The sequence below is a fragment of the Poecilia latipinna genome, unplaced genomic scaffold (genome assembly GCF_001443285.1).
Source record: "Poecilia latipinna isolate Pla-1442-1.1 unplaced genomic scaffold, P_latipinna-1.0 Scaffold1109, whole genome shotgun sequence".
NCBI lineage: Eukaryota > Metazoa > Chordata > Actinopteri > Cyprinodontiformes > Poeciliidae > Poecilia > Poecilia latipinna.
In genome coordinates, this window is record NW_015113725.1 from 150,419 (window position 1) to 161,922 (window position 11,504).

The following is an 11,504-nucleotide window of genomic DNA, read 5'->3' on the forward strand; positions in this document are numbered from 1 at the left end:
TGCAGATAAGATAAAGGTTTAGCTTCATTTTAAGATTCTATTTATTTGAAACAATATTAATTAAAAGAAAAAGTCATTTAAAGCCAGTGATATTCTGGTGAACAGAGAAAATATTTTTCTTACAAATTATTTAGAATTTATTGGGCGTTCATTGGCAAGCCGGATGCATTTTTGTACCTGGTTTTTTTTTTAATCAGTTTTCAGGAATCCATTGCTATTTAGTTTTCACTTGTATTTCCCCACATTCAAATTTAAAATGTTGCATTTAGTTTCTGTTGTCATGGATTTTCCCCTCTTTATTTGTACATGTTGTCTCATCAAGATCCAAGATTTCATTTACAAGAGAGAGAGGCTTGTTTTGATCTTTTATTTTTTTTTACAAAATACATAAACAGTTAAAAAGTCAAACACATTTAAGTTGTCTAGTAAATTTCAAGCTAAAAACAAGAACATGCTTCATAAGATGATTTTTTTTTTGTCTTAAAAGAAACTGGAAATGTCCCAAAAAACTCAGAGCGGAAAGCTCCAGATCGCTCCTGACCGAGTAGGAAAATGTTTTTTCCTAAATTCTGGTGGTGATAATAGAACATTAAAAACTGTATGACTGGTTATATCTGCGCACTGAGCTCTGACAGGTTTCCTTTTACTGTGAAAGGTTGTGCTTCCTCCTGTGGCGCACGACGCAATAAATAAAAACATTCTGTTTGCTTAAATCGTTCCATGTTTGACATGACATTTAGCTCTCACTACGGTGTTCAACACAAATTCTTACCATGTATTTTTGGTCTAGTTTATATTCCAAGTATCTTAGTACACTTGAAATAAGACACATCTAACCATAAATTTTCTGAAAGATATAGGGAGCTTGTTTTAAGTCAATAATTCCTTAATATTGATGTAAAAGTTCTGGTTCCAAAGGCAGATTATTTCACTTATAATGGAGGAAAAATGTTGTGCTATAAGTTAAATAATCTGCCAATGGAACTAGTACTTTTAAAAATCAATATTAAGAAATAATTAGCTTCTAAATCTTCCTCAAAAGATACTTGTGAATTATTTTATTTCAAGTGTACTCAGATATTTGCACTAGAAACTAGACCAAAAATACTGGAACCAATTTATTAAAGTATTAAATTGGTGCTGCTGATTATTTTAGCACCTGTGATATTAGATGTGATATTAGATGGGAAATAGATACGTGGCCTTATTTCTGTCATAATCCTACAAACATGTTCAAGGGGGAAATCTATTTTTATATGACAACACAAGAACTTTGTCATTTTGCATGTTCATGTGACTGATTCTGTTCAGGTTTTTCATTCTGTAAATGACATTCCGATGTCTTGACTTGTGCACTGTGCAGGGGTGTTGTTTATTATTTATTTTTGCTGTTTTGAACAGTTTTATTGAACAAACTGCCAGCATGATGACCCAAAATATGTAAATAAGTAGAAGACAAACTCTAGAGTAGGTCTGAGCAGCATGTGCTTAAAACGTGCATGCGTTACTGTAAAGATCAATACAGCACCATTCATTTAATTTGTTGGCTACGCTGTACGAAGCATGCTGAGCTTGTTGCACTGTGGAAACATTCTGAATTAAACACACCAAGAAATGTTGCTTAGTGCTTCTCTCTAGTCTAATGAATTATGTACAATATTTTACTCATTAAGTAAAATACCAAATGCAAACATGTTAACATAATGTGTAGATTATTTGGTGAACAGTATTCCTCCTGATCCAGACCTTTTTTTTTCATACTCTCCATTTTATTTCTGTTGGGGTTTTTTCCCTTTCTTTACTTCTGCTTACCACACTTAATAAAAAATTAATCTGACTCCGACCCGAGTATTTGCGAATCAGTATTTCACAATCTTATGTTATTGTACGTCACAAGACATTTTATTGAGATTCTATTTTCAGTGTATGCGTAGAGATCTGCGCATTTCTTAGTGGTACACTGCCACTTAGAGGAGAAAGTGTGAAACTACACTCCTCAATTTAGCATGTTGGCGGAATGCCTAATTTACCAAGAGTTTTAACAAAACATTACAGTTAACCCATATTATTGTAATCTTTCTTTTTTTTCAGAATAGTCTTTTATTGCCCCGGATTAAAATTTATTTTACCCGTGTAAACACCTGAAAAATTGAATTACATGCACCAAGCCAAATCAAATTATTATAGTAACGTTTGTTCCTTTAGCTTAATATAAAAATCCAACTTTGGGTTTATTGGGGAAAAAAAACTGTTTTCATATTTTAAGCAGAAAACAATTATTTGCAGAATAATCAGTGTATGGTGAAAGAATATTCCTCGAACTGTTTCAATAATTCCCGGGATTTCCATACACGCCCTGAACGCGGCACTCGGCCTTACAGAAACCGTGTTGTGGCTGGATGGATCATCTCCGGCTTTTAGGGCGGGCCTTTTCGGTGCCGCTGCTACAGGGATACCAAGATGGAAATCCAGGGGCTTTCTGATGCCCAAAACATCCACTCTCAACATGGCGCCCTACACAGAACCGCTTCGTCTGCACTTCGATCAACCGTAGCCTCGTTACCGCAATTTATTTCAATCGAAAATGAAGCGGACGAGCTTCAGAGTGACAGCAACAACAACGCTAGGCCAAAGACAGCGCAGTTTCGCCTGCTGGGGGAAAATGGCAGCGAGCTCGCTCGTTCTCCCGTCACCAAACAAGTCTCAGCGTCCAGCAGCATTACGCCCGAAGACAGAACGATTCTGGGACTTCATAACATGATAAACGCGGAAAAGGAAAACGTGTTCAACTCCTTTCTAGGCTCGCACGACTTCAGCAGAACGGAGTGGCGATATGAGGAAAACGGTGAGGTAATGCAAATGGCGCTGCCTCTGTTCGAGGGGGAGGCGGAAGCGATGCCGCAGAGGCAACTAACGTTGTCTTCTCCGGTTTTACGGCAGCAGCGTGAGGACTGCGCTTTGAAGCAGCCTCCCGGTGACAGCCTCGGAGCTATTCTTAATGCTTCGGCGGGAAGCCGGAACCCGGGGAGAAAAACTGACAGACAGACACAGGAATTATATGTTGTGTTTAACACCGCCAGAGAGGATGGTGCGGTCACCGCGAGCAGAAACCGAGCGGACGGCTCATTCGACAGCGGGGGTAAAGTGAAGGGTAAGGAAGCTGAGGGCTGCGGCTCCATGGAGGCTGGCAGCGGCGGTGTCGCCTTCTGTGAGAACGCGGACATCCTGAGCTGTCCTGACACGCAAACACCGAAGAGAGCGGAGCATGTTTTCAGTTTATTAACCGATAATCCCGCTGTGCTGAGTGCCAAGACAGCTGCCGACCATCATACCGTCGAAGATGTAGTTTTGACGAACAAATATGGCGATAAGCTCTGTGGACAGATCTGTACGGAAAACGGTGACGACAGGCTGCTCAGGGGCCGACCAGACCACGACGCGGCGCTGACCTCCGGGGCGGTGGAGGCTATGGAGAAACCAGCCTACAGCTCCGAGACAGCGGGACTGCAGGACGGTTCACACCCGGTCACTTCCTCCAGCAGTCCGCCTGCCGCGGAGACCTTTTCCGGAACCATTACAATAAACAACCAAAGCATCATTGTCACTATTGAGAATGGGGTTCTGACTCTGGCGGCCCCACCAGAGGGGTATGTCCACAAAGAGGATGACATGGTGAGCTTAAAGGAACATCTAGGCATGAAAGACCATGAGGATATAGTTCTTCTCAATTATGACAGTGGTACTAAATCGATCGGGAAGATCAGCACCCTGGCAGTAGCCAGCTCCAGTCACCAGGAGGAGCCCAGGCCTGGTGTGTCTGTCAGTGACTCCGAGCTGGCCCTGGTGGATGACTGCTCCTTGTCAGAACTGGGCACCTCACTGGACTCCTGTTCTGTTGCGAAGCAGGAAGCTGGGGTGCTGTGTGCTGTGACGGAGGCAGACCTAATCGCTCCATCCCCAAAAGCCCCAGTTGGGGGGTGTAGCAATGAAGACCTGAACTCCTTATCCCTGATCAGATCAAAAAAGGACACAGCGGCCACCTTCGCCTGCCCGGAACCCGGTTGCTCTTCTGCTTTTGACTCTCGCCAGAAGCTGAAGGTCCACCTGCTGTACCACGCGGAGGAGCCACGGCCGTACCAGTGCAAAGTGGAGGGCTGCGGCTGGGCCTTTGCCACCTCCTACAAGCTGAAGCGCCACCTCCAGTCCCACGACAAGCAGCGGCCGCACACCTGCGAGTTTGAAGGCTGCGGCCGGAGGTTCACCACGGTCTACAACCTGAAGGCTCATGTCAAAGTCCACGAGCAGGACCACGCCTTCGTCTGCGAGGTGTGCAACGAGAAGTTCCGCAGTGCCACTCGCCTGGCCAACCACCAGAGAGTCCACTTTGCACCACAGCGGCCCCACAAGTGTGAATTCCCAGGTACTTGTCTGATAGTTCCCAAGCTCATTTTGCTCATGAAGGCCATTTACTGTGAGGCACAAACGCTTTCACTGAACTCAGGAAAACCAATTTCAGCTAGTCCACAAATTTTGATTCGTTGAGAATTTTCTCTGAATACATGACGGTTCAAATACATACATACACTTCCACTGATATTTGGATAAAAGGTTCCTTAGGTAATTGCACCTGGACCACCATCACCGAGACGATAACATGGTTATCCACTGATAGATGGCTTAATATTTTCCGTTTGTTACTATTAAACTTTACCTTGGAAAGCTGGTTTAAAAACTGGCATGTTTCAGACGATCCTCAGGGTCGATCCTTTCTGGCCATGTTGACTTCACTGTGGACGCTCAGTGTTCAGAATGAAGCTAGTTTCCAACAGGAAGTTGTTCCCAAATTCAGATAAAATTGGTTTAGGAAGGTTTTCTGATTGGCCTACTCAGAGGTAGTGTATATATTTAAGCTTGTGGGTTCAATCTTGAATCTTTATCGGCACCGATTTCCTTAGTTTTGCGCATGCCGATACTTGCACGTGAAGCCGATCTTTTCTTCTGATCTTATCTGCTTCAGCAAAGATCTAAAAATCAGCCGCTGTCCTCTTTAGAGAAGTTTGTCTGGCAGACTGGCCCGCTAGGTCATGTTTGCAAGTTTGTTTCCAACTCAGAAACAGTGGGTTTCTTGTTATATTTAGTGATATTTGAGACTAAAAAAATAAATCAGTATCGGCCAAAATCGAAATCGTCAGCTCAGGCTTTTGAAAAAATCTGTGATCGTCAATTGGCCAGAAAACTGCAATCTGTTCACTGCTGGCTTTTTAAGCTCCAGCTGCTCTGCTCTCCTGTACAGGCTGTGAGAAAACCTTCATCACCTTCAGTGCCCTCTTCTCGCACAATCGCACTCACTTCAGAGAAACGGGCCAGTTCAGCTGCACCTTCCCAGGCTGCGACAAGACCTACGACAAGGCCTGCCGCCTGAAAATTCACATGAGGAGTCACACAGGTAAGCTGCTGGGCATGAAACATTTTATGCTCTGATCTGTTCACACTGTGCTTTCAAAGTTCTCAGTCAAGATGAAAACGATCAGAAAATGATCAGGAAAGCCAGGGATATTGGTAGATAATTTTAATAATCAGAGTGTATAATCATTCATTTTTGCAAAATAAACAAAAAGTCACGATACTGAAGGCAAAAGGACGTAAGAACTTTCACCTTCCGAAACAAATCTGGATGTGTTTATTTGTGACGTATCCAGAAAAAAACGATTCAAACCGAAGAGACTTTTAACATATCGTCATGGTTACCGTGTGACTGTTTCCTCAGGTGAGCGGCCCTTTGTGTGCGACTCGGAGGGCTGCGGTTGGTCTTTCACCAGCATGTCCAAGCTGCTCCGTCACAAACGGTGAGAACTTCCCGAACCCGTTCTCCTCTGACGTGAACAGAGCGGTTCCATCTCCTGGGTGTGTGACATAACGACGACGACTGTCTGTCTGGTTTTTATCAGGAAACATGACGATGACCGTCGATTTGTCTGTCCGGAGGAGGGCTGTGGGAAGTCTTTCACCAGAGCTGAGCACCTGAAGGGCCACAGCATCACCCACCTGGGCACCAAACCCTTTCAGTGCCACGCAGAAGGTCGGCTAACTCTTTATCCGTCCGGCAGCCCTTACCCTGACCATTGAATTATCCAGCAGATGTTCCTCAGCTAGTTACTAGAGTTGGTTTGTAACTAGTTACATTTGCTCATTTCCATTTACTTGAGTAACTTTTTTGAAAAAATTTACTTTTAGAAGTACTTTTACTGTGCTGTGCTTTTTGCTTGAGTAATTTTATTATTATGAAGTATCTCTGCTCTTACTTGAGTAGAAGTTCTGGATTCTCGACCCACTGAATGAAGAACAAACATGTTTTAACCAAAAATTCACCAGACACACAGCTGCAGTTTAACGTTTCATAAGCTTTTTTATTGAAAGAAACTGACTTGGAAAAAAATTATTTTGCCTGATTTTATTTATGTGAATTATTGTAATTTTCCTCCTTAAAATACCAAAATTTCCACTTTATATTTTGTTCCGACTGATTATGTAATTTTTAAACATTACATGATTGATAATTTGATCAGTGAGTCAGTACCTTAGTAGACTTTTATCAAATATTTATTTAGTCCTACTTGAGTAATTTCTTGGACGGCTACTTTTTACTTTTACCTGAGTAAAAATATGTTGTAGTGCTTTTCTTGAGTACAATTTTTGTGTCCTCTGGTCACAGGGACCTTAATCTCTGCTTCCTGTCCTCAGGCTGCTACGCCAAGTTCTCAGCCCGCAGCAGCTTATACATCCACTCTAAGAAGCATAAACAGGACGCCAGCACGCTGAGGACCCGCTGTCCGGTGGCCAACTGTTCCAAGCACTTCTCCTCCCGCAGCAACCTGAAGAGCCACATGCTCAAACACCACCACCTCAGCCCCGGTGGGTACCCAGCAGGTTTCCTCCTACCCCAGGAAACCCCTGCATGTCTCCAGTTAGCAATAGTCACTCCACTGTTGCAGGTTCAGGAACTTTCTTGCTATATTTAGCGGCATTTCAGGCAAAAAAAATAAATAAACTGGTATCAGCCAAAATTTGAATTGCACCCCTAATTCCAGTGCTTCTCACAGTTTTCATATTGTTTTTTTTTCCTCTGTCCTGCAGATGTTCTGTGCCAGATGGAGACCACACCCACCCTGACTCCCAGCAGTGAACTCATCAGCTCCACCCCGACATCAGTAGCTGGTTCTGGCGTTGGCGGGACGGAGCAGCTGTCGAGCCTGGACCTCAGCTCCCTGTTCTCCTCTGTCCCCGGCGGCGCTGCACCCACCGCCGGCATCGAGGTGGGGATCCCTGTGGCCGGAGGCACCTCCAACGGCTCCTTTACCATGGACCTGTCCCTGGTCAGCTCGGGAATCCTCACCATCGACCCGTCGTCAGTGGGAGCCACACTTGTCGCCAGCGCCGGTGCCACATTGGCCAAGCCTTTGGAACCACTCGTCATGGCGACCGGTGCCGACTTGGCTCACCAGCATGGACTGGAGGGGACCGTGGGGGACGTCCTCCCTCCCCAAGGCACGCTCAACCTGGACGACGTTCAGTCGGTCACCCCAGAGGCTCTGGGCACCCTCGCCGCCCTGAGCATGCAGGGCGCCGGCGTGGGCGCTGCTGTGGACCCGGCCTTGCAGCACTCTCTGAGCTCCTCTGGTGGGCTTGGGGTGGAGTCCGCCGCCAGCTTGGCGGTGGCCCCCGTCTCCGAGCTCCTGGCCTCACCCTCCAAGGTGGTGGAGGTCGGAGCGCAGGCAGGCGCAGGCCACCTGCTGGGCTGCGTGGAGGTTCTGGGCCCTCAGGAAGGAGGGAAAATCGTCACTTCTCAGTTTGTTTTCCCCGGTTCCGGCGGTGGTGGCTTCAGTCCCCAGAAGGAGTTGGACCTGGCCGTGTCACCCAGCAGCTTCCTGGTGAGAAGAAACCAGTCATCCTGGTTTACTTCCTCTCCTCTTCCTCTCATGATTCCGAGGTTCCGGCTGGGAACAGTCAGTGATTGTTCTGTCCTGGTTCCCCCTCAGGACACTGGAGGTTCTGCCCGGACAGACTACAGAGCCATCCAGCTTGCCAAGAAGAAGAAGCAGAGGGGTTCTTCAGCTGGCGCTGGTGAGGAACCTCCACCTCCCCTCCACTGTCCACTGACTGAAGAGTTACAGCACCTTAACCTTTCACTCTTCTTCCACTTTCCAGGAACTTCAGGCTCATGTCAGAGGAAAACTAAAGCATCAAAGGTTACTGTGGCAACCGTACCCCTCACTTCTTCTGGCGCCCGTTACAGTGATGGTGCTGTAGCAGCCAGTGGGGGTCTGACCCTGCGGGACCCGGTCACAGGGACTCAGTATGTCCAGATTCAGCTGCTGCAGGTGAGATTCAGCCCACAGTGTGTTTGCTTACACACTCCCTCAGATCACTACACACGGCACTACTTTTCTTCTTCTGTGCTTTCAACCAAACATGATGCAAGACATGAGCTAGGGAGCTCAGTGGAACAGTTTCCTGCTTGGCATTCAGAAAGTGAAAAATTCAATCTTTTTTCCAGTCAGTGAACACACCGTGCCTTGGAGCTACCAGCCTGCACTTCCCACCTATGTCTCCTCTTCAATTGGGCTTTAACTGGGTCTGTTGGTGCCCAAACTAATAGAACGGAATGGAACAGCTCTGCCCCCTGCTGGTAGGAACCAACAGCTGGGAGTTGTAGATACTTTTTTTTTTTAAATATAAAAGATGAACTTTTATATTAGATTCAACTTTGTATATTGTCCTACTGCTTTTAAAAACTTCAATATGTAACTTTTATTTAAAAATGCTTTTTTTTTTACATATTTATTAAAGCTGTCACCAGCTCTATTCACATATGAGAGAAATATGTGAATAGATCTAGTTCCTCTATCAGCTACTGCTGCTGACTGAAGAAATGCACCGTCCCCCACCAAAAACAACCAATCAGAGCCAAGAGGATGTTCTAAAGTGCCTTCAATGAACCGTGCCTCATACCCTCTGATTCACCCTGCAGCCACTCGTGCTGTTTCAGACATCATTTATTTAAAGTCTGGAACACGGTCAATAATTCATTCTATAAAGGAAAAATAAAAAGATGTGTTTAAGTCCAAAACGCTGTCCAAACTCTGCTGCCAAGGTCTGAGATGATCACTTAACACCGACCTTTAGGCTCCGTCTCTTTCCTTTTCATCTTACCATCGACTTCAGAGCGTAGCTGTTACTGGAAACCATGCTGAAACTTGTGTGTGTGTGTGTGTGTGTGTGTGTGTGTGTTGATGCAGGACGATCCAGCCAGTGATGGTGACCTGGCCTTCCAGCTGAGCTCCCAGCCGTCCACCTCCGACTCTCAGCTCACCGTCGACTTACCTGTCAACATTTTACAGGTGAGTTCAGTCACAATGGTGGACTTGAGAGTCTGACACCTAGTGGCTCTCAAGTGTAAAATACAGTGATTTTAAAAACAAGTCCCAGGCTGGGGAGGGGATGGAAATGAAGCAGATATGTCTCTGAATTTGATAAAATATTGCTAAAACAGATTGACTTTCTGAAAAAAGTTGTCATTTAAATTTCATATTAAAGTCAAATTATTTATACCCTTCTCAGTAATTAGTGTAAAAATCTTTCCTGGCATTACAGCAATTGGAGCCATAGCTTAGCATGTTAGCTTGTCTCCCATTGGAGAGACATGCTTGTGAATTTTTCCACTTATTTCCCAACATGTTTGCGTTCCTTGCTGAATAAATGGAATCAAAGGTTGAATTTAGTAAAACTTCTGAGGTCAGGCTTTCTGTTCGGACAGAGTTTTTTTTTTTTCTTCTTCTGGTTAACCCCTTCTGTTTTTCCCATACAGGAACCCTCAGTGATGACGGAAGAGGACAACGGCTCTGATAATTCCCAGTTCACAGGAAGCACCATCAACCTCCAGGACCTGGAATAACGCCAGACCCGGCTTACGTCGGCCAGAGACTTACAAACCGTTGCCTCGGACTGTGAAAGCCTTATTTGGATTTGCGCTCCATGTGCCCCACCTGATTGGTCGGAGATGTTTCCATGAGACAAAGCACCTTTAGATGAAAGACGAGATTTCTGTGTCTTTTTTTTGTAAAGTCTAGTTTGTACCAAAATGAGAAGCTGGCAGCGCCGTCGCATCGATCATCAGAGGTTCCTCTAGTTTGGGTGTTTATTCCAGAAGTGCCAGATCAACACTCATGCACACACACTGCCTTACAGACGCCTACACCTGCAGCAGATTTGTCTGCTTTCTTCTTCTTCCTTTTACTTCTGTTTTAGTGTTTTGGATTTGTTTTTGTCATGACATCAGCGGTCTGTTAAACACGCCTGTCCATGTGTTTTATGTAAAGTGTGACAAGATTTTATGCCTTCTTGGAATAACTTAGTTTTTTATTTATTACTATGATTGGGTTTACAGAGTGGCTGAGCCAAACCCCGATGGATTAAAGAATCAAAGCACAATCTAAGCCGTGTTCTGACCTCTATTCATTTGACCATAAAGACTTTTGGGGCGAACGGTTCTCGGTGTTGCTTTGAGAGAAAATGTAATTTTAGATGTTATGTTCTGTATTTCTGAAGGTGATTAGCCAGCTGGACCCACAAACTCATTGCTCTATACTTAATCACCTTATTTCATATTTCTTGTATTTATTTGGTGCCAATTGACATCAAATGTGATTATTTTAAATTGGCTTTTCACAGATAAATGGATACAGAACTCGGCAGTCAACCCGAAAGAGTCATTTAATTACACTGAATCAAAATGCTCTTGTCTAAACCATTACACAAACGCTAACAAATGTCGTTTCTCACAGCAGAAAGAACATTCCAATCCCCTTTGGCTAAACTAGTGAGCAGCTTCTGGAACCTTCTCCCAGTCTCTGGCATCGTTCTGAGCAGTTTGTCCTCCTCACTCAGCAGTGAGGTGTCTGAGTGGTTCTACCAGGTCCAATCTGTCTCTAGTCTATTTCCCAGTATCCCTGATCAAGATTGGGGTTCGTATTCAACAAAAACCAAAGACTAAACCTGGTGCTGAGTGACGTATTGGCAAAATGTATGGATTTCTGGAACTTCTGACATCTTTAGCCTCATTTATTTGTTACAGTACTTCTGTCTGTACTGCTAGTTTTCATTCAGGTTTGTTTTGTATTATGTTCAATTTCCATCTCCATCAATTGTAACCAGCTTCCCTGTTCCTGTTGAAAAGCATCCCTACAGATTGTAGTTGTCACCGACGTCTCTTAAGCACTGGATGGTCTGCTATGGTGATGCTCATCCAAATCCCCTCCCCCACAAATTGGAGGTGTCACATTGACCCCTACTGGGACAGATGCACTGTCATGGATCTTTTGGAAAACTGGAAAATCTAGTAGCCACTCCTACTAGAACGGCCAGTAGAGACCTTTTGCATAAGGAGCTTGGAGTCTCTGAGCCAGAGTAGCGTTTATGGTGGAGCAGCAGAGTCTGTGGAACCCAAA

At 44.8% G+C, this 11,504-nt stretch overlaps 1 protein-coding gene across 1 annotated transcript; it reads left to right on the top strand.

Annotated features, from left to right (window-relative positions):
• The first annotated feature begins 2,375 nt into the window (after window positions 1–2,375).
• LOC106959691 (zinc finger protein ZXDC) lies at window positions 2,376–10,493 on the top strand. Its single transcript, XM_015052432.1, has 10 exons — window positions 2,376–4,420; window positions 5,294–5,446; window positions 5,768–5,846; window positions 5,949–6,079; window positions 6,742–6,912; window positions 7,135–7,928; window positions 8,037–8,121; window positions 8,206–8,378; window positions 9,297–9,398; window positions 9,866–10,493. The coding sequence occupies exons 1-10, from the start codon at window positions 2,461–2,463 to the stop codon at window positions 9,950–9,952; spliced, it is 3,735 nt and encodes a 1,244-aa protein (XP_014907918.1). The 5' UTR covers window positions 2,376–2,460; the 3' UTR covers window positions 9,953–10,493.
• The last annotated feature ends 1,011 nt before the right edge of the window (window positions 10,494–11,504 follow it).

What these genes read in the sequence shown, in the direction of transcription:
- LOC106959691 (XM_015052432.1), top strand. Translation starts at nt 2,461, where the DNA reads ATGGAAATCCAGGGGCTTTCTGATGCCCAAAACATCCACTCTCAACAT. An exon ending in AAGCTGCTCCGTCACAAACG is followed by an intron (nt 5,847 to 5,948) that starts GTGAGAACTTCC and finishes GGTTTTTATCAG; the next exon opens with GAAACATGACGATGACCGTC. An exon ending in GGGTTCTTCAGCTGGCGCTG is followed by an intron (nt 8,122 to 8,205) that starts GTGAGGAACCTC and finishes TCCACTTTCCAG; the next exon opens with GAACTTCAGGCTCATGTCAG.